This window comes from Mastigoproctus giganteus, chromosome 7 (assembly GCF_048544385.1).
Source record: "Mastigoproctus giganteus isolate SK-2022 chromosome 7, ASM4854438v1, whole genome shotgun sequence".
NCBI lineage: Eukaryota > Metazoa > Arthropoda > Arachnida > Uropygi > Thelyphonidae > Mastigoproctus > Mastigoproctus giganteus.
In genome coordinates this window covers 82976256-83000206 of record NC_143581.1, presented here as the reverse complement: position 1 = coordinate 83000206, position 23951 = coordinate 82976256, and the positions used below count along the sequence as shown (strand labels likewise).

Genomic DNA, 23951 nt, shown 5'->3' with positions numbered 1-23951 from the left:
GTTAAAAGTTAGTTACCCTCATAAGTCATATATGTGATAAAAATTTTCACACTTTGATTTGGTGTTACTATTGTGCACAGTGGGCTTCAAAATTTTACTGTGAAACAAGGATGTAACCCATGTGAAGGAAAGCCAGCTCCAATAGCAAGAATGAAGCATGCTCGACTTTAGCAAAGCAGCTCTGAAATTTTACTGTTTTGAAATTTTGTAACAATGACGAACAGTATAGAGAAACAAATGCTAAAAGCTAGGTATGCACCTGTGCTATTGGTAAAAAATGTACAAATCAAGTAAATACAGGGAAGCTCAGTATAAACACAAGGAGGGAGAAATTGGCTCTGCTAACAAGAATGAACTGTAACTAACATTCACACATAAAACAGCTCCAATGGAAAATTAAAAAGTCATGTACTTTTTGGAAATCATTTAACAGTGACACCACATACAGAAACAAGTGTTAAAAACTACATATCTTATGCTGTTGATAGAAAATTGATATAATTTTGTCATTGCCGATGTGGGCTGTCATGAAACACGACCATAATAGATGCAATAGGAGAAAGATTTCTGACAGCAAATGAAATTCAGTTCCATTCAGAAATTTGCACATTTGCTGATTGATTGTAGTAGGTATGCCTTTAGTAAATAAAAAGAAATTTCATTTATGGAATCTAGTATACTAACATGTAAAATTATACAAAATTTTTTTTTGTCAGTTAATTATGATTTTATTGACAGGTGACTTTCTAATGAGCAATTAATGGGAAGCTAACTTGCTTATGCATTTAACAGTATCACTTATTAAAATTTTACTAGATTGTTTTACCTGATGTAAACATATGTTTATAGATATTTTAATGTAAATATATTAGGTAAAACATATTTTTCTTAATATGTTGATATTAAGTTGGTAACCTGCACACTTAATGTACTTTCCTTGCTTTTTCAGCACCTTCAACCTTTTTTTTTTCCTTGCGTAAAGAGTGAAAATGTTTAAAAAGATTTTATTAAACTAAATATATATTTATTGAGTAATACTCTATAGATGTGAAAAATGTAGTATTCACATAATAATAATGATGTAATCATAATCATCATTGTTATATACATAACATTAAGATTACATATCTTTATTAGAGTTTGTCCTGACTTCTAATCTCTAATTTATATTTCATATGGGCAGTGGGTTATCAACATTGGAATAAGTTGCCTCCCAGCATAGTAGAGGCAGTGTTTAGCTAAGTTTAAAGCACAGTTGGATGGTTACTTTGTGGGATTGATATGAAGATTCTGTTTTATCTACTCATTTTCAGCTCATGCAGTTCACTTCCTTGCATTGTTTTGCTTTATTAATACAGTTCTCTTGGCATAAATGTCACAAATACTGCTCCTTTGCATTGAAAAGAACTGGATTTTCTTTTTCACTGAGGTCTTTCAAGCCTATAGAAAAGGGCTTGAAAGTCTATAGTCTATAGCCAGAAAAGGGTAGTCAAATCAATTAATGACTAATCTCTTTGTGCCATTGCTCCACTCTTTATCTCATGGACATTCACTTTTTTGCTGCTTGCTTTTCTATAGATGATACTTCCATATCTGTATTTGTCATCTTTAATCCACTCAACTCTCTTCCTAAACCATTGAAAACATGTGCAGCAACCAGTCAGCATGACTGGTTTGGAACAACTTTCTGTTTAGTGCTATAGATATTTATACCTTTTGTACTGATATAATAATAATAATAAAATGCTATTTATGTATCTCTTTCAGTTGAATATACGGGGGAAGGGGTGGCATTTAATCTATGGACTGCTGCTAGGTCTTATCTTAATTGTTATCATTTGAATCTTCTGTGGATTTCTTCTTCTTGAAATACTCTCCCTTGAACTTTATACACTTTTGCCACCATTGTACCATGCATTAAATGCTTCTTGCAAACCATTTTTCGAAAGACTGCGAAGTGTTTCTGTTGTGGCTCTGTGAGCATCGTTGTGTCGGACACGAAATGCTTGTCTTTCAGAGCTTTCTTCAGATATGGAAACAGGAAGAAATCACATGGAGCTATAAGTTTGATGATTGGGGGGGGGGATGTGGCACAACCTGCACATATGGCAGTGATCACTGGCTCACAATATTAACTGTATAGGGTCTGGCATTGTCTTGATGGAGAAACCACTTCACACGGGTCGAGCTCATGACCACCAAATACAGAGGATGCAGAAAGGTCAGGGAATGACCATTGCATATCCCCGGAACAATATGGCCTTAGTTGCTAACGCTCCTAAAAACCAAAATAACATTAACTTCACACCGGAAAGTTTGGTCACACTGGAATATGGCCGCCCTACCAAGACACTTATTATCGTATGCTTCATTCTAACTGTTTTCGATGCATTTAAGCCCCATCTAACACAATAACCAATAACAAATCACATATCACTGTTCAGTCTCTATGTCCAATGCGATACTTGTTGCAAAACAATTGTCAGTGACACAAAGCTAAAAAAACTTCACGCAACACTAGCTCGACAAGTACTGGCATGCGCACACACAGTCTGCTGCTCAGTAGTGATCAGGGAGAGTGCCTCTGGTAGCAGTTATAGAAAGTTCGTGCTCAAACAAAATCATGCACCAGTCTGCAAATTAAATTATCACCCCCATCGTAGCTGTTATACTACAGAACATCAGGAACCATATCGACATATACTAATTTAATGGACAAAAATTCGTGATACTGATTTCATGGACAAAAATTCTCAACCTTGCATCATATAATGAAGCGAATGTGGTCTTGTTTCAATTATTTATGAGGCAACACTTATTCTCCTTTTTTTTTTTTTTTAATTTTACTTTTTTTTTTTTTAAATTTTACTTACTGTTTTTTGCAGGAATTTCTAGCTCTGATATTGATATGAAGTCTGCTGTTTTTTACAGAATTCAACATTGGTGTATAGTTTCATCAAGCATATTTGGTTGCATTTTTTGGGTGATGTTCTACCATGGTTCCAAGTTGAAGTTTGTATGGATTAGTGCTGCCTTAGAGTTGCTATGCAGCTTGTGTATTATATTATCAAGCCATATGAATAACTGTCCTCATCTCTGAAGTCTTTAAGCAGAACTGGGTTATATGCTATGATATTATTTCTGAAAGTCAAATGTGTTTGTGTTAACTGTTTCAGCAGTGGGTTTTTTGCTAGTGGCTAACTTTGTGGAGTTTCGAAGCCTTTCAGAATTGTAAACTTTATACAGTATGATTGCAGTATTAAGTTCTTATTTTGTTCAACATTAGATTGAAATTATTGTCAAAAGCCAAATTGGATTTTTAAAAAAAATTTTTTGAAAAACATTGTAAAAAAAAAAAAAGTTTAATATTCACATCTATTTATTTATCATATGATAAATAAATATATGTCACTTTTTGCCAACTGCTGGATCTGAATTCCAGAGCTTCAACCTTGGCCGAAATCATACTACAGAGGCTAGCATTTGTGAACTCCTTCTCCTCTGAATTTCAAAGCTGTTTTTCCACTGCCATCTGTTAAAATTGGTTCTGCTATTGGAAACACAGATAAGATATAGCAGTATACACTAGAAGTTTTGGAACAATTTTAATACATTAAAAAACAAATTATTTGAAATGACCTTCAAAATGTATATTTGCATATGTACTGCTGAATGGTGGAAAGGTAGTAATTGTTTGCTTACTGTAATTATATTAAATAAAGTAACAGAAGCTGAAGTAGAGAAAAACTTATTTTTTCCTATTTTTATAGATGATGAGTATTTTGAAAGTGATAATGCTTAAGATCTTAAATTGTTTTTCTGTAAAACATCTCATTTCAAGTAGGCAATCTTATTATTATTTTCATTTTTTGTTTATGAATTTTCCAGGCAGTTAATAAAAGTACTTGACTTATACTAATGTTGGAATTTATTTTCAGCAGGCAACTGTTTTATTAATAATGCTCTAAATGAAAAGGGTTTTTTTTTTTTTTTTAATTCAAAACCTTTCAGAGTTATGAAGAATTCAAAGAAATGGCAAGTTGTTTATTTCCTCACTTGATAGATACAAAGCTGTTGGCTAGTACAGGAATTTTTAAAGTAAGTGGTAGTGTTTTTCATTTTTAAGTTCAATTCCCAAAAGCTACATTCATAAATAAATTAAAACTGTATTCATTATGATATATTCTTGTTATATCCAGTTTAGTTTAAAAGTATGTAAATGCCAGAAAAAAAATGCAAAACATTGAAACAATCCCTTCTATACTCACTTTTTCCCATCCATTGTATTACTTATTAATTACATTAATTTCAAATTATAGTGTCGTGTCATACACATGAAGAATGGTTGTGCCAGTGTTCATTTACACTTGATGAAAATCAGGGAAGCATGCAGCTATTGTATATAATAACTTCCCAATTTATGAACACTTTGTGTACCTGAAAACTAATTTGTAACATTCATAATCAGGAGTGATTATCCAAAGATATATAGTGGTATAATGAGAAGATGTGTTCCAAAAAATACATAAGTGGGATAACCACAAGATTTATATAGGGTCCTAACAATGATATTTGAAACTTTTAGCAATAATATTTTAAAATACCGTATATCCTCATTAATTTTATATCAGATTATCTGAAATACAATGTATGTTGCATTTCAGATAATCTGATATAAAATTAATAGTTTTATAAAACGAGATAGTTTTATATGCATTTTAGTAGCGATAATTTAAAATGGTCTAGGATGAAATTTGAAGACTAAATTTGTTCTGCAACTTGTGAATAGTTTGTCTAATTTAAAAGATTTTACCAAAATCAATAGTCAAAGATCATTTGTAATGAAATTGAATGGAACTATAATAAAAATTCACTAATGTGTATTATGAATGGTCACCTTTAAATTTTGCATTTTTATCCCTGTAATCATAACAGTGTAACTTTTACCTTCATTCACTTTACTAACTCCTCTCTGAACATTATAAACCTTAATCGGGTCCCCTATGAGGTGCCTAGCTTGCCAATCTCTGTAGCCTACATATTCAAAATATTTCTGAAGTGAGGTTGCCCATCTTTGGACTCTTTCAAGTTGTCTTTTTTAGGTATTGGTCTCCATACTTGGATACTTTCATTCCAAGTGCACCCCCCCCCCACACACAATTCCATAAGTGCACATGTAATCCATTTTGTTCACACTACTGAAACCAAAGTACAGGTGTTATAGAAGTATCATATAATACAATAATTCTATAACACTTACTCGAACATGATTGATAAATTGCAGCAATCCTCGCACAACACTGTACTCAGTTTCACTTCAACACGGTTAGAGAATTGTGGGGAACATGACATGACATGGTATTTTTGAGCTTTTGTGTGGGGAAAACCCTGCTATTATGTTGGATGTAATTTTTCAACATTTCCATTATTTTTTGTGAATCCTCGCTGTTGGCTTGCTAGTCATTATGCAAAAAAAAAAAAAAAAAAAAGGGGGAAATCCCTGTATTTTATTTTGTTGGAAAATCCCTGTGATAGGTTCTGTGCTATTGAACTTGTGCTTGTTTGAGATCATAAAAAATTGTGCATTCGAAGCATTTATATTGGTTTCTCTTTGATCATTTATATATTTTTTTTCAGGTATGTATTACTAAACTTTGTTCTTAAGAATTGTATTGGAATAATTTCTTTGTTGTGAATTAAATTCCAGCCCTAAATTATGTCTAAGGAAAGTAAAAAAACACTACTCAAAAGAAACTTAATTTCTCTGAAATCAAAGATAAAAATTTTGGATCATCTTAAAAAGGGAGAAAAAAGGTATCACATCTTTTTGCAACATATCTACATATATGTTGCAAAAAGTTTAAATTTAAATGAAGCAACAATGCAGATCATAAAGAGAAATGGACAGAAAATTAGTATTAATAATGGCCAGATGATGCAAGGAAGCTTATGGCTTATGCTGCACCAGCCAAAAGATAACAAAAAAATAAATAAAATCGAATAATAGAATAAAAACATTAATAATAATAAAAAAATAAGAAGAAAATTAAAACCAAATAAGAATAAAATTTAAATAATAATAATAATAATTAATAAGAGAAAAGGAAATGGACAACCTATGCATTTCCCTCCTCTCATATCCAGCTGACCTTTGAATTTCCCCAAACTGTCAGCCTCTACCACCCATGTAGGTAACTTATTCCAGTAATTTATAACTCGCTGGCTAAAATAAAACTTCCTGCAATCCAGTCTAAACATCTCTCCCCATAACTTGAATTTTTGGCCCCTTGTTCTAGAATCATTTATAACTGTGAAAATTTCGTCCTTATTCATTTTGCTTATGCCTCTCAGAGCCTTAAACACCTCAATCAAGTCTCTTCTAAGTCTCTTCCTATTTTCCAAGCTCTGCAACCCACATTCTTTTCTCATATAGACGCCCTTTTGCCGATCTCACCAGGTGAGTTACCCATCTTTGGATCCTTTCAAGAAGAATAATGCAAGAATAATGCACCAGGTGAGTTACCCATCTTTGGATCCTTTCAAGAAGAAGAATTTAAGTGCAGTCTCCATACTTGAACACATAGTATTCCAAGTGTGGTTTAACAATAGCCTTATACAGGGTGTCTCAAAAATATTGGTACAAACGTTTAGAGGAGGTAGGTAACATCTAAAGGAACGTGAATCGCATAGGAACCCATAACCGGAAAGTCACCGTAAGCCGGTACACGGTGCTGTTCATCTTTTCGCGAGAGGGAAAATTTCTGGTTTATTCATTCAAGCAGTGGTCGCTGCATGAAGAGCATGCATCGATATACGAACTGTGAGCTGGCAGACATGCACCTAGTGTATGGATTAGCAGAGAGCAATGGACGAGCCGCTCAACGAATTTATGGTGAACGCTTCCCAGACAGACATGTACCAGACCACCCAAGTCCCTTTCCTCCATTACCGACTTTAGTTCAACGCATGTGCATCAAAATTTGTGCGATTATGGATCATTTAGAGGTAACAGGAGTAGTGCGGGCAGACCACGTTCGACGCGAACTCCTGCCATGAAAGAAAGTGTGTTGAATGCCGTCCAGAATAATCCTACTGCCAGCACACATGCCATTGTCTCTGCCTTAGGAGCATCTCGTTGCAGTGTACAGCGTGTCTGCCACGACGATTCCTTACGCCCCTTTCATCTCCAAAGGGTTCAGTTACTGCTCCCCCAAGATCAACCTGCACGTGTGGCTTTTGCGCAGCGGTTTCTCCAAGAAAGTGTTCAAGACTTAAATTTTCCAGCCTATGTTTTGGTCACGGATGAGGCTTATTTCACTCGGGAAGGCTTATTCAATCAGCACAATGCTCATGTGTGGGCTCTTGACAACCCATACGGTGTGCGCCTCCATGCGGCACAACATCGCTTCTCAATAAATGTGTGGGCAGGTATGGTCGGTGACTGCTTAGTTGGCCCATACCTGTTACCATCCTGCATGAACTCTGCTAAATATCAGATCTTTCTTGAACAAGTTCTACCAGGGTTACTTGATGATGTTCCAGCAAATATGAGACGCAACATTTGGTTTAAACATGATGGGGTGCCTGCTCATTATGGAAGGTGTGTTCGTGACCATTTGAACAGGCGTTTTGGGCGTCGATGGATTGGCTGTGGTGGACCCGTTGCCTGGCCCCCAGGCTCACCTGATTTATCGAGCCTTGATTTCTTTCTGTGGGGCCCTCAAATCTGTTGTGTATGAATCGCCTGTGGAGATGGAAATGGATCTCGTGGTGAGACGTCTGCACTGCTGCTACTGTCAACGAAACTCCAGGCGTGTCCATCAATCCATGCTGTGTCAGTGTCACACATGCATCACGTCTCATGGTGGAACCTTCGAGCATCTGTTGTAACATCATGAAATGCATCCATCTCATACTCCATTGTTAATATTATGTCAAATAAATGTTTGCCACTAATTACTGTCTTGTGTCATTTCTGCTTCTTGTGCCTCTGCTACTACTTTCACATGAATTTCTGGTTATGGGTTCCTATGCGATTCACACTCCTTTAGATGTTACCTACCTCCCCTAAATGTTTGTACCAATATTTTTGAGACACCCTGTATAATGGAATTATGACGTCCTTATCTCTACTAGCAATTGTTCGATAAATCATCGATAGGACACCGTGAGCCCTCCTTGCAACCAGACTACAATGCTCAGAGAACATTCATATCTGACAATATCATAATACCCAAGTCCTTTTCCTCCACTACCAGCTTTAGTTCAACTCTGCCAAGTGTATAAGTTATTTTGGGGTTACTGTTCCCCGGTTGCCATTCCTTACACTTTGGTGGATTAAAGCATAGCTGCCATTTTTTGACCATCCCTGAAGTCTATCTAGGTCATTCTGAAGAAGCTCTACTTGGTGGCAATCATTAATTACTCTACCAATCGTTACATCATCTGCAAATTTAGACATTACACCCTATATCCCTTCATTGATGTCATTTATTAAAATCAAAAACAATAGTGGTCCTAATACTGATCCTTGGGGGACCCCACTTGTTACATCAATCCAATCTGAGAAATAACCATTTATCACAATCCTCTGCCTCCTGCCCTGAAGCCATCCAGCTATCCATCTAAGGATTTTCCCTGTGATTCCAACCTGTTCCAGCTTATAAAGTAACCGCTCATGTGGGACTGTGTCAAATGCGTTACTGAAATCCAAATAAACAACATTGAAATTATTCCCTAGGTCCAGTTCTCGAGTGACCCTGTCAAAATGGCTAACCAGATTAGTTAAATATGATTTTTCCTTTACAAAACCATGCTGAGTATCTTTCAGAATTCTATTTCTATCTAAGTGATCTTGAATTCCACCCTTGATCATAGTCTCCATGATTTTCCCTACTAATGAAGTTAGACTAACCGGCCAGTAATTTCCCATTTTACTCTTAGAACTGCCCTTATGTATTGGAGATATATTTGCACTTTTCCAATCCAATGGAATCACTCCTGAGTCCAGTGATGCACTCATAATTAGCCTCGATGGTTCAGTGCACTCACTTGCCTCCTCCCTTAAGGTTAATGGGTAAATGCCATCGACCCCAGGAGCCTTACTGGATTGTAGGCTCAAAAGTTTTTTCATTAAATAAACATATGAAATTTCAACATCATTAATTACATTTTTTCAACTTCACGACAGCTTGTTGCTGAGCACCAATAATTGAGAAGATGGAAAAAGCACTCAGTATTTGGTTTGATGATAGCAGCAAAAAATGGATCCCATTAGACAGCAATGTAATTAAATAAAGGGTGCTAAAAATTTATAACCATTTAAAAGAAAATGGAGAATCTTCGTTAACCTGGAGTTTGTTGCCAATAATGGTTGGTTTGAGTGATTTAAAAACCCCCTTCTCATTACATAACATAAGAATTCAAGGGGAAAGTGCATTGGCTGATAATGAAGCTGCCAAGAAATATGCAGAGGAATTTCAAAAAATTATTGAAGAGCACAGATACCCACCACATCAAGTTTTCAATGCTGATGAGACAGGTATTTGGTGGAAAAAAAATGCCCAACAGAACATCATTTATTTCAAAAAAAGAGAAAGCTGCACCAGGTTATAAGGCATCAAAAGATCATGTAACATTACTTATGTGCAGTAATGCATCAGGAGATTACATGATAAAACCTATGCTAATTTAGAGATCCTCTAATCCTCGTGCAATTAATTCGCAGGATGATAGAGCAGATTAAAATTCTGAAGTTCCAAATTTTACACTAAAAAGCATATGAAAAGGCTGTGATTTTTTTGAAAAAAGAAGTGAAAAAACTCAGCGAAGCAATTATAATCTTATTTTTTTAATGCAGATCCTTTGACTAAAAGGACACAAAGTTCAACAGGGAGCTTCAAACATGCTTAGCTCCATACCACGAAATTTACAAAGATCTATCAACCAAAAGCAAATAAACCCAGATTACTGTTTTTTAAATAGAGCAGAAGATACATGAAATCTAGATGCTGCAGGAGAAAGTTCAGAAGATGAATATATTCTGCAACAGAGACAACGTTCTCTTTGATTGTGGTTAGCAGTGATGAACAGGAAGAAAATTTTAACAAAAAAATTTTACGCATGTCCGAAGTTAGGTAACTCAGGCTTATGTAAGTTGGGATTAAGTGTTTTATTAATAGTTGGTGATAGAGAAATTATCTCTATCTTTTTGCAAAATCTCAGTTTTCCTCCATCTCTTTCCTTTCACAATAAATAAAATTACCTTTGAATTAATTAAAATTCAAAGTAAATAATACATAATTAATAAAAAAATAAACTAAAAGTAAAGAAAAACACAATGAATTTTATGCATGAACTGAGAGGATTTGTTTTATGCCAAATTGCCCATTCATTACTCAAAATTAGCACATGTAAAGCACATGTGAACAATAATGAGAGAAGCTGCAATAAAACAGCATGTGAATAGCCCATGTGATTTTTTTTTTTGAAAAAAGAAGTGATTAGTAAATTTTAATGAAATTTTTGGGAAGGCTTGACAAATCATTCTAAAAGAGCCAAATATTAAAGGTCATGTAAATCCATCCAGTGAAAGTTGAGTTATTACATACAGATGGATGGGCAAAAAAATTGTAATTGCAAACTCTGTATTAGTCTGATTTTAATTAAATTTAAGATGCCTCAGCAATTCTTTATAACACAGCTGAACATAAGATTGGTTAATCTTTGCAAGCAGGTACCCTTCTATGGATCTTTGTGACAAGCAATGATAGACAAGTGTAGCCTCTTCAACTTATTGCTCTGACAGGCTGCTAATTAGTGGTTGGTACATTAGAGTGAATGCTGTCTTTCTGCTGACTAAAGCCGGCAGGTTTGCATTAGTGTGCAGAAACACTGGGTACCCTTTTCTGAAGGTTCAAATGAATGCAGAGAGAGTGAATGCCATCTTGGCACAGATTTAAAATTTGAAAATGAGTTTCTTCCACCCTCAGTACTGGTTTAAAATTGTGAAATGAATTCCCCCTCCCCTGCTGGTTTGAAATTGTTTTCCAATTTAAAAACAGCACCAGGGGAAACTCTTTACTTTTAATTTAATTTATGTCTAATTACTTTTGTTTAGATTAAAGAATAAAATCATGAGAAAACATCCACAAAACTTATGATTTTTCATCTCTGTTAGTAATAAAGAGGTTCTTCGCAGAAACTGCACAGGTGATGTCACTCAGTTTTGTTTATTGGCTGTGAGTTTAATCGTGGTGGTGTAACAACTTGGTGGTGGAAATGATCCTGGCAGTGGAATCACCCCAACCACAATGATTGCTGTATAACAGCATTCCTATCAAGATGATCCTGCATTAATAATAATAATAACATTATTTATTCACAAAAAAATTGTACAGGACCCAATTCCCATTACAGGAAAACCAGGAAAATCTAATAGTCTTACTGGGAATTATGAAATAAAATTACACTCATACATACCTATTACAATCAAACATAATAATTAACACACTAAAGTATTGAATTAAAGCTAGTACAATATGAATTACTCTATCTCTGGTAACAGTACAAAGATGCCACACTACGTAACCAGTATTAATTGCAGGAGCATTTATAAGTATGTTGAGGTCACCTAAATATAATTTGAAAGATACCATTAGCTGCAGGTGCCATATTTACTTTTATCCTCAAAGTTTCTCTCATACTTTCTTCTTAGTTACCACAAAATCCTTCTCTTGTGGTTATAATTTGATATGTCTATCCCTAAACATTTCTTCATGCATGAATCAAGATATTATTTGTCACCATCAACAGTAGTTCCACATCAACACATTGCGATTGCTGCTATCTAGCAATTAATTTATCTACAGATCTTAATGCCTGAAGAGCAATAATGAAATCAGTAGTATTGCTTTCCCCATGTTACCTCTCTAATGTGCTGGTGTAGAAAGCAGCCATCTAGTAAATACAGAAAGGTATTGCTACTTGAGCTTTTATGCTAAGTGACCAGCATAGAAGTTCCAGTCAGTATCTGGAAAGTTAACAGTCTGACTTATTATGCACAAAAAGCAGATTTGATTTCGTATAGTGAAGGTTAAACTACTCACTTTTTTCTAACTGTTATAAAGTTACATCAAATTGGTCACTGGCTCACACAAATGCTATATAGCCAACACGTGTAACTGTAATGTGCAAGAGCAGTCTGCCTGATGTTACATATTTCACTGAATGAGTGACATTCCAAAAAAATTATTCATGCCACCTTTTTGCATGGATTACAAGCAAATTACACAAACATCCAAAATTGTGAACACTCTCCCTTTAAAGGCATGGATGATCATACATGATAAACAACATGGCATTTATTTTAACATAAGCCCATATCTGACCTTCATCCCTCTTCCCACGTCGATCACGTAATATCTCACTTTTCTAAACTTCTTGGATTAATCAAGTGTGCTTCCTCTGTTTTCAAGAGTGACAAAGTTTTTATTCTTCTCTACAAGCAGCTTATACTTCCCATTTTTGATTATTGTGATATTATCTGGTCCCCCACAACAGGAATATCTTTCTCACAGACTTGAGAGAATTCAAATTAAATTTATTAAATTCTTGTGCTATTGAAATCACATTACCTTTCACCATTGAAATTATGGAGCTCTTTGTGGTTGCTTCAGAATCATTCCCCTTCACTCTAGACGACAACTCCATGAGTCTCTTTTTGTCTACAATATCATAAACTCTGTTATCGAATCTCTGTCTCTTCTTGAACAAATACCTTTCGCTATACCCCGTTCGAATTCTTGTTATAAAATTAATTTCTCATTGCCTGTTCCTCGTACTCTGTGAATATCACTTACTTGGTAGTCCTCTGTTTCGTTTCCTTCAGGTAATGAATAACGACAATATTGATTTTACTCTTAATCCATCTATCTATAAGAATTTATTCCTTACTCTGGTTTCTTAATGTAAATTTTGTATATATTTTAATTCTAGTTCTGTATTGATTATTTCTGTTTTGTATTTTCTGTAACTCCTAGCATTCTCACCTTTATTTAGGGTCTGTGCACTGTGTGTGTGTGTGTGTGAGAAACATGTATATAAATAAATAAATATACATTGATTGAAATTGATTTAATTTCTCCATGGTACAACTCTCTCTCTATCATATTGATTAAATTAGTGCTTTAATTATATATTCACAGATCTCTACCACTAAAAGATTCTTAACATTTTAAAAGAGAATTTGGAAAATTTGGTACAGTGTTAATAAGCATAAAACATATCTCTTAAACTCATTAAACATGTCTCTTAAAACTGAAGTCCTTTTCTTGTCCAGATACTTCAAAACCAGTTTCAACTGAAATCAGCATATTTTTGTCTAGTGAACTTTGAATTAATGAGGTTTACTGAAATATTTTTTATTGAAATGTATAGTAGAGGTATAACAACTGTTGCATATGATGAGCAGTAGTTATGAAGTATACAAATCCATAAGAATATTTTTGATTATAAAAAGCCACTGTAGCCAAGGACAGATTTAGGCAGTCCAAATTAAGGGGACTGAACCAACAGCAATTGCATTGGAGCCTCCTCTTCCCCAGCATGACTTTGGAAACCTGGAGCAAAAGCACCACTCTAGTAAATCCAGCCTTGAATACAGCATTGCAGTTTAGCACACCAGAATTGTATGTGGAGAATGTTTATTACTGTTTAATTTAAATAGAAATAAATAACTGCAAAAGTAATAATTCCTTATGGTGTGTGGGGTAGCTTTTATAGCTGATGCTTACAATTGACTAATCCCAGCTCTTTCTGTAAGTCAAATTTCACTGTGTCTAGCCTAATGGGAACTCTGTACCTCACAGAACTGCATGAAATTATCAGAACTGCTCATTTATTCACTGGTAAGATAATGTTACTTTGGAAAGAATAGCAAATTGTTGCCAGTCAATAAATTATAAGCTATCTGAACAGAAATTGGTACTTTTTTTTTTTTTTTTTATATGTAAAGCTGACCATACATGCTCATGCAAATGGCTGGCCTAGCAAAAAAAAAAAAAAAAAAAAAGAAAAAACACCCCTTTAAATAATGCACATTATTTATTTGCATATATATATAGTACGTATATGTTAAATTGATCAGTTTGTTAATGTGGTACTTAAAATTCCATTTTTACCATTTTACTTTCAAATGGTGATGGTCATGAAGTTAAGAAGTTTGTAAGATATGGGTTTTTAAATCAGGAATTCCTAAACAAGAAGTTTGCTGTATGCTAAAGCTACAGTATAATCAGTTTTAAACTATTTATTGATCCACCTGGCTCCACTGTGGGGCAAGTTACCACCTCCAAGCCATGTACCACAAAACACATAGCACATGGTTCAAATAAGTTCTGATTATGCTGGTATATCATTTAAATATAATTTAATTAAATCAGTTTTATTCAATGTGGGACTAATAATTTCATTATAAATGCCCCCTCCTCCACCAAAAGCAATTCCTTATATTGCACAGCAATGTTAATTTATAATTTGTAGAAATTAATCTCTGCTACGTCTGTGATTTTCCATAACCTAATCATTCGTGAAACTTTTAATACACCTCTAGATTATTTTAAAAAGAGGCTACTATATACACATTAGTTTTTATTTTCTTCCATTTTCATTTGTTATTAAACATTTGTTTATGAATAGGGTCACTTAAATGAGGTTTAAAGTGTTAAACATTGTCAGAATAGCAGTTTCTTCAGAGGAATACCGGTTGCATGGTGAAGATAAGTGGCCCCATCTATCAAGAGTTCTCATTGTCAAACAGTTCCTGTGTGATTTATGAGGAATATTTGAAAAATTTGTGGCCTAAGTATGAAAGGGTAGGTACAGTGTTAAAAATTTCTGTACTCAATATATAACACTTCAAATAGTAATCTTCCAAGTTTCATGCAGTTTCATTAGTCTTTTTTTTTTTTTCAATTATGGGTCTCGAAGTAACAAATTTGTGTGAATAAGGAAAGATGGACAAAATCAGTTACCATGCAGTCATCCAATATTTGAGAAAAATGAGACATGCAAAAGGCAGTTGGTAAGGATATGGCTACAATGTTGGGAAACGATGTTCCTTCCTATTCCATGGTTAAGAAGTGGGAAGCAGAATTTAAACCTGCAAGTGGGAAGCAGAATTTAAACCTGGAAGTGGGAGATACCCATGCTATGGAAGATCTGAAATGTCCATTCACTCCAAAAGTTAGTTGATGCTGTTCATGATCTGGGGATGAGTGACAGTTTGCTACATTGCCAGCTTCTTGGACATCTCATCTGAATGTGTGTGTACCACATAATAACAGTGGTTCTTGCTGTGAAAAGAGTTGTCAGCACAGTGGGTTTCAAAGTTTACAGCAGATCAAAAACACAAGAATTGTCAAGTAGAGTCAACATTCGCATCATTTTCAAGCAGATACAGCAAATTTCCTTGCAAGATTTGTTACTGTGGATGAGATATGGGTTCATCACTATCAGCCAGAGACAATGGAGTAGTCCAAACAGTGAAAACGCAGCTATTTGTCCACTTCTAAGCCAAGTTTGATTATTCTGCTGGAAAGGTGATGGCATTGTTTTTTGGGATAGTGAGGGAGTGTGGCTAATGGATTGCCTTCAAAAAGGCCAGATAGTTACAAGGGAATATTTTGCAGACCTTGAGGTATTTGTGTGAAAACATCAAAGACAAACACTGAGGAAAACTTAGCAAAGGAGTCTTATTCCACCAGGACAACGTGCTCACCTTCAAGTCTGTCATTGCTATGCTGAAATGCATGAGTGAAGCTTTGAAATCTTGGGCCATCCCTTTATTCATCAGATCTAGCGCCATTGGACTTTTATCTGTATCCTAATTTGAAAAAAATACCTGACTGGCATCCATTTTCCCACCAGCAGTGACATCACTGCTACCATGTTTGCATTCCCCAAGGCCAAGAGATCATCAGTGGCAAAAGTAGGTATTACACATATCTCAAGAGTTCGTGTTTGTTACCGCAACAGATCAAATTAGCAAGATGTTCTGAAACATTTCAAATGAGAGGGTAACCAAAGAACTTCAAGGAATTGTCAGGGTAGTTAACTATACAAGAACACTAAGTCTTAATTGTTTTCAATAAAATGAGTGAATTTGAACTGCTGGTAACAAGTAACGCTGACAAAGCAGGGCTTAAGGAAACGTGGTGCCACCCAGAGATAAAGGATGATGAGTTTCAGTACGATATGTATAATGTATTTAGGAAGGATAGGGCAGATAGAAGGGGTGATGAGGGTCATGTTTCTTATCAAAAGCAGCCACGAAAGCTTTCCCGGATTCAGACATTTTGCATTCTAGTACAGAATCTGTATGGTGTGAGATAGTTGGAAGCAAAGGTGTAATGAAAGTGGGAGTAATCTACAGGCTAGGTGATTGTGAAGATTATGATGAGAGCCTCTACATGCAAATGGAATGGGCAAGTAAGCATGGATGTCTTGTTATGGGTGATTTTAATTTGCCTCTAATTGATTGGAACAAATGGGAAGGAAATTCCACATGGGGGACAAAATTTTTAAATCAACTAGATGATTGTTATTTGTATCAACATGTCAGGGGAAGTACTAGGGAAAAGAATATTCTAGACCTGATCATCATCCATGAACCAGATGACCTAATAGGGCTGACAGTCCAGGACCCAGTAGAAGGAAGTGATCACAGAGTTTATGAATCACAGTGGATGATGAATAGAGAGGTAGCAGTAGTTAAAGGCAAAGGAATTGGTTAAAATTTCAAGAAAGGAAATTGACAGCTTAACATGCTACATGGTCTATTAATTGGATAGATATCTCACAGAGAGTGAATACAATTGAATTATGGTATACCTTTAAAACATTAATTAATACCATTAAAAAATACTCCATGAGGAGGAAGGATTCCAAGTTGGATGAATACTGAAATTGCCAGATTATTTGAGCAGAAAAAGACGGTGTGGAAAAGTTAGAGCAAGAAAAAGTACTGAAGCCTATAACAGCTACAAATTGATCTGTAATATGCCACATGAGCGATTACTTTATAAGCTGGAACAGGTTGGAATCACAGAGAAAATCCATAGATGAATAGCTGTATAGTTTCAGGGCAGGAGGTAGAGGGTTGTGATAAATGGTTATTTGTCAGATTGGGTTGTTGTAAGAAGTGGGGTTCCTCAAGGATCAGTATTAGGACCACTGTTGATTTTGATTTTTATAAATGACATCGATGAAGGGATAGAGGGTGTGATGTCTAAATTTGCAGATGATGTAAAGATTGGTAGAGTAGTTAATGATCACCACCAAGCAGAGTTTCTTCAGAATGACCTAGATAGATTTCAGGGATGGTCAGAAAAATGGCAGCTATGCTTTAATCCTGCAAAATTGTAAGGTATTGTACCTGGGGAACATAACCCAAAATAACTCGTACACTTGGCGGAGTTGAACTAAAGCCGGTAGTGGAGGAAAGAGACTTGGATGTTACAGTATGGTCAGACTTAAGTTCTCTGAGCATTGTAGACAGGTTGCAAGGAAGGTCCATGATGTCCTATCGATGATGTATCGAACTACTGCTAGTAGCGACAAGGATGTCATAATCCCATTATATAAGGCTATTATTAGACCACACTTGGAATACTATGTTCAAGTGTTGAGACTGTGCCTAAAAAAAGACAGCTTCTTGAAAGGTCCCAGAGACAGGTAACTCGACTGGTGAGATTGGCAAAAGGAGGTCCTTATGTGAAAAGACTTAGAATATACACGGGTGTTCAAAGGAAGTGCATCACCCCTTAAAATTGTAATTGTTGTCCAAATAACATAAGTATATGGCAATATTTCTTACAGATTGCATCAGATAAGATTGACACGTGTATGCAATGATGTAATATTGCATCAGCTGTCACTTCCAGCTATATAAGTATGCTCTGTAAGAGTTGCAGCCATTCTTTGCTTGTGTCAGGATGGCGAGTTATGTGTAGTTGATGCCACGAAGAAAGAGTGCTATTGTTGCTTTACGTGAGGAAGGATGTTCTTCCCGCCACATTGCTTATAGAGTGTCGTGAAATCAGTCGACAGCGAGAAGATGTCTTTACAACCTCAAGAATACTGGTTCTGCCGATAGGAAAACGGAACCGGACACATAAGTCTCTACACCAAAACAGGACCGTGTTTTGAAGCATTTATGTCTTAAACACCGTAAAGCTTCTTCGTCTGAGTGAAAAGAAAATGGGAGGAACATACAAGAGAGGTAGCAAGTGCAGTAACAATCAGAAGACTGCTCTTCAAAAATAGACTTGTAGCCTGTCGTAGTAGTAGTGGCATGTGATGCAAGAAAGCAAGTGTATGAGCTTGTGCAGCATCAGCCAAAAAAAAAAAAAAAAAAAAATCACACCATTCCCTCCAAATGCCTGTCCAATTCCTCCTTAAATTTATTTAACCTATCAACTTCCACAACAACAGATGGAAGTTTGTTCCAGCAATTAACCACCCACTGGCTAAAGGCATATTTCCGCACATCTATTCTACATCTGTCTTTTCTTAATTTGAATTTATGCCCCCTTAGATTCGTAATCTGAACAAGTGGAAGGATCCCATCAGAATTCAGCGTGCTCAACCAATTCAAGGCCTTATACACCTCAATCAGATCACCATGCAGGTGCCTAGTCTTCAGCCACTGCAATTTGCAGAACTTAAGCCTCTCTTGGTAAGAGTATCCCTTCATTCCCCTCACCAATCTTGTTGCCCTTCTCTGTACATGCTCAAGCAAGTCTACATCCTTCCGAAAATGAGGCCTCCAGACCTGTACTCAAGACATGGCTTGACAATTGCCTTATACAGAGGGACAATCACATCCTTTTCCCTGCTAGCAAAATTCCTACATATCATTGACAAAACCCCATGACCTGCCCTTGCAGCCTGTCTGCATTGCTCAGAAAACTTCATATCTGACTGCACAATTACTCCCAGGTCTTTTTCATTTTCTACCACCTAAAGTGTAGTACCACACAGTTGGTATGTTTCTCTGGGGTTACTTCTACCCATATGCAGTACTTTGCATTTGTCAAGGTTAAACTTCAGTTGCCACTTCTCAGCTCATCTGCACAAATTTTCTAGATTCTGTTGCAGTAGCACACTGCCATTACTGTCATTAAGAACCCTGCCAACCTTTGTATCATCTGCAAACTTCGACACTAAGCCTGATATACCTTCATCAATATCACTGATAAATGATAGGTGGGACAGGACCAGGATAGGTCCTGTTCCACATAAAACATAAAAGGATAGGTGGAATAGGTACAAGGCATGTCTGCCAGGGGCAAAGGTTGATGACGTTGTAGAGCGGATATCATCTTTTAAGGGCACAAAAGGTGATATAGTTGTACATGTTGGCACTAATGATATTAATAGTAGGAGACCATCAGAATTACTTAACAAGTACAGGTCACTGTTTAAAAAAAAACCGTGAATTAGGGTTGAATTTGAAAGTGTCTGCAATTCTGCCCAGACACGATAGGAGGGAGTATATGATTAGAGCCTTGTCGATCAATTCGGCCCTGGGAAGATTGTGCAAGGCTCAAGGGGTAGAGTTTTTTTCAGCCTGGTCTGTACTTGTTAACAGGAGAGACTGCTTCTACACGGATGGGATACACTTAAATAGAAAGGGTGCAAGAATATTTGCTGATGCTATCGAGGCAGTGTTAGGTGGGTCGGAAAACTGCTAGCTTGGGGGGGATACAAGGACTAATAGATTAACAGTAGCCACTGGCAGAGGTGAAAGTGATTCTTGCAATGCTTCTATTGGAATGAGCAGAAGCCTGGAAAAGGAGATGCAGGATATTTCAGAGACCGTTGGGAGCCATTACGGTACAAGTAAACACATGGGTTGTGTTAGGGTAGCTAAGAATAGGAACAGGTGCGTGTATACTTGCGTGTTCACCAATGCTAGGAGTTTGGTAAATAAATTTGATGAATTTGGGGTATTGCTCAAAGCATCAAAGGTGGATATTGTTGGGATATCAGAGACGTGGTATCACACAGCTATAAGAAATGCAAAGCTGGAATTTAGGGAGTACAATGTGTACAGAAATGATAGACAAGATAGAAAGTAATGAGCGGTTATGCTATTAGTTAAGAAACACATAAAATCCAATGAAGTGAAGCCAGTCGACATTGCTGGACAGTACGGTGTCGAGTCAGTTTGGTGTGACATAAGCATTGGGAGATCAAAATTGAGAGTAGGAGTGTGCTATAGGTCTAATGACTCTGATGAGTATAATAAGAAACTGTATAGGGAAATAGAGTGGGCCAGTAAATCAGAGAGTCTTATAATGGGGGATTTTAATTTCCCAGATATTGACTGGAATTTGTGGATTAGTCACTCACACACTAGCTAGGCTTTTGTAGATTTATTGGATGATTGTTTTCTACATCAGCATGTTTGGGAGGCAAATAGAGGGTTTAATACTCATGATCAGTAGTGATTCTTCATGCATTAAGAATCTGCAGATAAAGGAACCACTAGGTGGCAGTGATCACAGTGTGCTGAAATGGGATTTACTCAAAGAGGTAACTACCATCAGGGGTAAAGGAAGGGTTATTGCTTTCGTAAAGGTGACTATGATGGTCTGAGACAATATTTAAATTCTATACAGTGGGACCAACTGATGATGTTACCAACAGCAAATTCAAAATGGGAAGCATTCAAAGAACTTATCTTGTAACCTACTAGGCTTTACATACTAACTAAGAAATATTGTTCAAGGTTTAATCCTAAATGGATGTCAGATGAACTAATGAGACATATGGTAGAGAAGAAAAATGCATGGGATACATACAAATTAACACGTGACACAGAAGCCTATGATAGATACAAGTTGATCTGTAACCAAGTTACAAAAGAGGTTAGGCAGGCGAAGGCCGATTACGAGAAATCTTTGGCAAGGCATGCAAAGAAAAACAGCAAAGAGTTCTTTACTTATGTAAACTCTAGAAGGAAGGGGATGAATCAGATTGGTCCACTTGATATTGATGGGTCAACTGTTGATGATCCTGCTCAGGTAGCTAACAAACTAAATGAATATTTTGCATCGACATTCACACATGAGGAGTTATTCAGCAAGGGGAATGCCAGAGGTGTATTCAACTCTAGCAGTAAGCTACAGAATCTTGAAATAACTGGGAGTAAAGTGGAGGAGAAACTGTTGAAGATAAACACAAGAAAGGCACCCGGGGTGGATGGGATCTATCCAGTTATATTAAAGGAGGCAGCAAAGGAAATAAGCAAACCCTTAGCCATAATTATGAGTGCTTCCTTGGACTCAGGGGAGGTACCCATAGACTGGAGATGTGCAAATGTGACCCCAATTCACAAAGGAGGATCCAAGGCTGACACAAGTAATTATAGACCTGTGAGTTTAACTTCTGTTCCAGGAAAATTAATGGAGACACTGGTTAAAGAAGCACTGCAGGAACATTTAGATAAGACTTCAGTTATAGCTCGGACACAGCATGGTTTTGTTAAGAGGAAGTCATGCCTGACCAATTTGATTGGATACTATGATGCAGTCACAAAAGAACTGGGTGCAGGAAATAATTTTGTTATTATATACCTGGATCTTAGAAAGGCTTTTGATACTGTTGCACATGGAAGACTGCTGCACAAATTGGAGCAGTGTGGCATTGGAGGCAAATTTCTGTTAGGGATAAAGGGGTGGTTAAGGGGAAGAAGACAGAGTGGTAATCAATAGACAGTGCTCATCGTGGACTAATGTTATTAGTGGAGTCCCTCAGGGTTCAGTGTTGGGTCCATTATTGTTTTCTGTATTTATAAATAATATTGATGATGGTATATCAAGCTTAATTTCCAAGTTTGCAGACGATACAAAGGTTGGCAGGGTTGTTAAGGGCACTACTGATGCTATGTTGCTGCAACAGAATCTGGAAGGGTTGAGCAGATGGGCTGAGAGGTGGCAAATGAAGTTTAACATTGACAAATGAAAGTACTACATATGGGAAACAGCAACCCTAGAGCAACGTATCAACTCTGTGGTACTACACTGACAGTGGTAGAGAATGAAAGGGACCTGGGGGTGGTTGTGCAGGCAAATATGAAGTTCTCTGAGCAGTGCAGATGGGCTGCAAGAGTAGCTCATGGTGTCTTGTCAATGATATACTGGAATTTTTCTAGCAGGGATAAGGAGGTGATTATTCCCTTGTATAAGGCAATGGTCAGGCCACACCTTGAGTACTGTATACAGGTCTTGAGGCCTCTTTTCAAGAAGGATGTAGAGGTGCTGGAATGAGTACAGAGAAGGGCAACAAAATTAGTGAATGGAACAAAGGGTTGCTCTTACGAAGAAAGGCTTAAGTTTTGCAAATTGCAGTGTCTGGAGACTAGACACCGGTGAGGTGATCTGATAGAGGTGAATAAAGTGAATGGTTTGAGCATGCTCAATGCTGATGGGATTCTTCCTCTTGCTCAGAATAATTACCTGAGAAGGCATAAATTCAAATTGAGAAAAGATGGATGCAGGATAGATGTGCGGAAATTTGCCTTTAGCCAGCGGATGGTTGGTGGAACAGACTTCCATCCCTTGTTGTGGAAGTTGATAGCCAAAATAAATTTAAGACTCAGCTGGACAGGTATTTCGAATGAACGGAGGGGGTGAAGTGGAAGTTTTTTTTTTTTTTTTGCTGATGCTGCATAAGTTGCTTTCTTGCATCATATGCCTCTACTAATGCTAATGCTAAATATACAAAACAACTGTGGACCCAACACCGAACCCTGTGGGACTCCACTAATAACATTAGTCCACGAAGAGCAGCACCTATTGATTACCACCCTCTGTCTTCTCCCACTCAACCATCCTATTATTCATTGTAGCACTTACCCTTAATACCATTCTGCTTCAATTTGTACAATATTCTTCCATGCACAACAGTGTCAAAAGCTTTCCTGAAATCTAAATATATGATATCAAAATTATTTTGGAATCCAGTTCCTTTGTAACAACATCATTATATTCTATCAAATTTGTCAGACAAGATTTTCCCTTAAAAACCCATGCTGTCTGAACTATTGCTGCAGTCTTGTCTAGATGATCCTGCAATGCATCTTTAACCAGTGACTCCATTATTTTACCCAGAACAGAAGTTAAACTAACTGGCCTGTTATTACTTGTGGCCCCCTTCGATCCCCCTTTGTGAATTGGGGATACATTTGCTCATCTCCAGTCCGTGGGGAGCTCCCCTGAATCCAAGGATCCTCTCATAATTATGGCTAAGGGTTTGCTTAGTTGCTTTGCCACCTCTTTTAATATAACTGGATATATCCCATCCACCCCAGGTGCCTTGCTTATATTTAACTTCAACAATTTCACCTCCACTTTGCTCTCAGTTGTTATGAAATCATTAAGCACCCTGCTACAATTTGATAACCTTCTGCCGTTTTCAAACCTTAATAACTCATGTGCGAATGTAGATTCAAAATACTCATTCAGTTTGTTTGCTATCTGAGCAAGATCATCAACTGTCGAATCATCGATATCAAGTGGACCAATCAGATTCATCCCCTTCCCTTTAGAGTTTATATAAGTAAAGAAATCCTTGCTGTTTTTCTTTGCATCTTTTGCCAAAGATTTCTCGTAATCTGCCTTCGCCTGCCTTACCTTGTTTGGGACCTGATTACAGACTAGCCTATATCTGCCATAGGCTTCTGAGTTGCTTGATAATTTATGTGCATCCCTTGCATTTTTCTTCTCTGTCTCAAGTCTTATTAGTTCATTTCATAACCATTTAGGCCTAAACCTTGAACAATATTTCTTAATAGGTATGAAACTTTTAGATATGAAACTTTCCTTGTTTTTCTCTCTTTAGCTTATTTTAAATACTTCTGTACTTAAAGTTATACAGGCAACTCT

General features: G+C 36.6%; 1 protein-coding gene across 1 annotated transcript in view; it reads left to right on the top strand.

Annotated features, from left to right (window-relative positions):
* The window catches only part of LOC150083034 (poly(A)-specific ribonuclease PARN-like), a 504128-nt gene that overhangs the window by 252756 nt on the left and 227421 nt on the right, over window positions 1-23951 (top strand). Inside the window, exon 10 of the mRNA XM_090376989.1 lies at window positions 4012-4098. Coding sequence (XP_090233115.1) covers window positions 4012-4098 — 87 coding nt within the window. The remainder of the gene's footprint in view (window positions 1-4011; window positions 4099-23951) is intronic.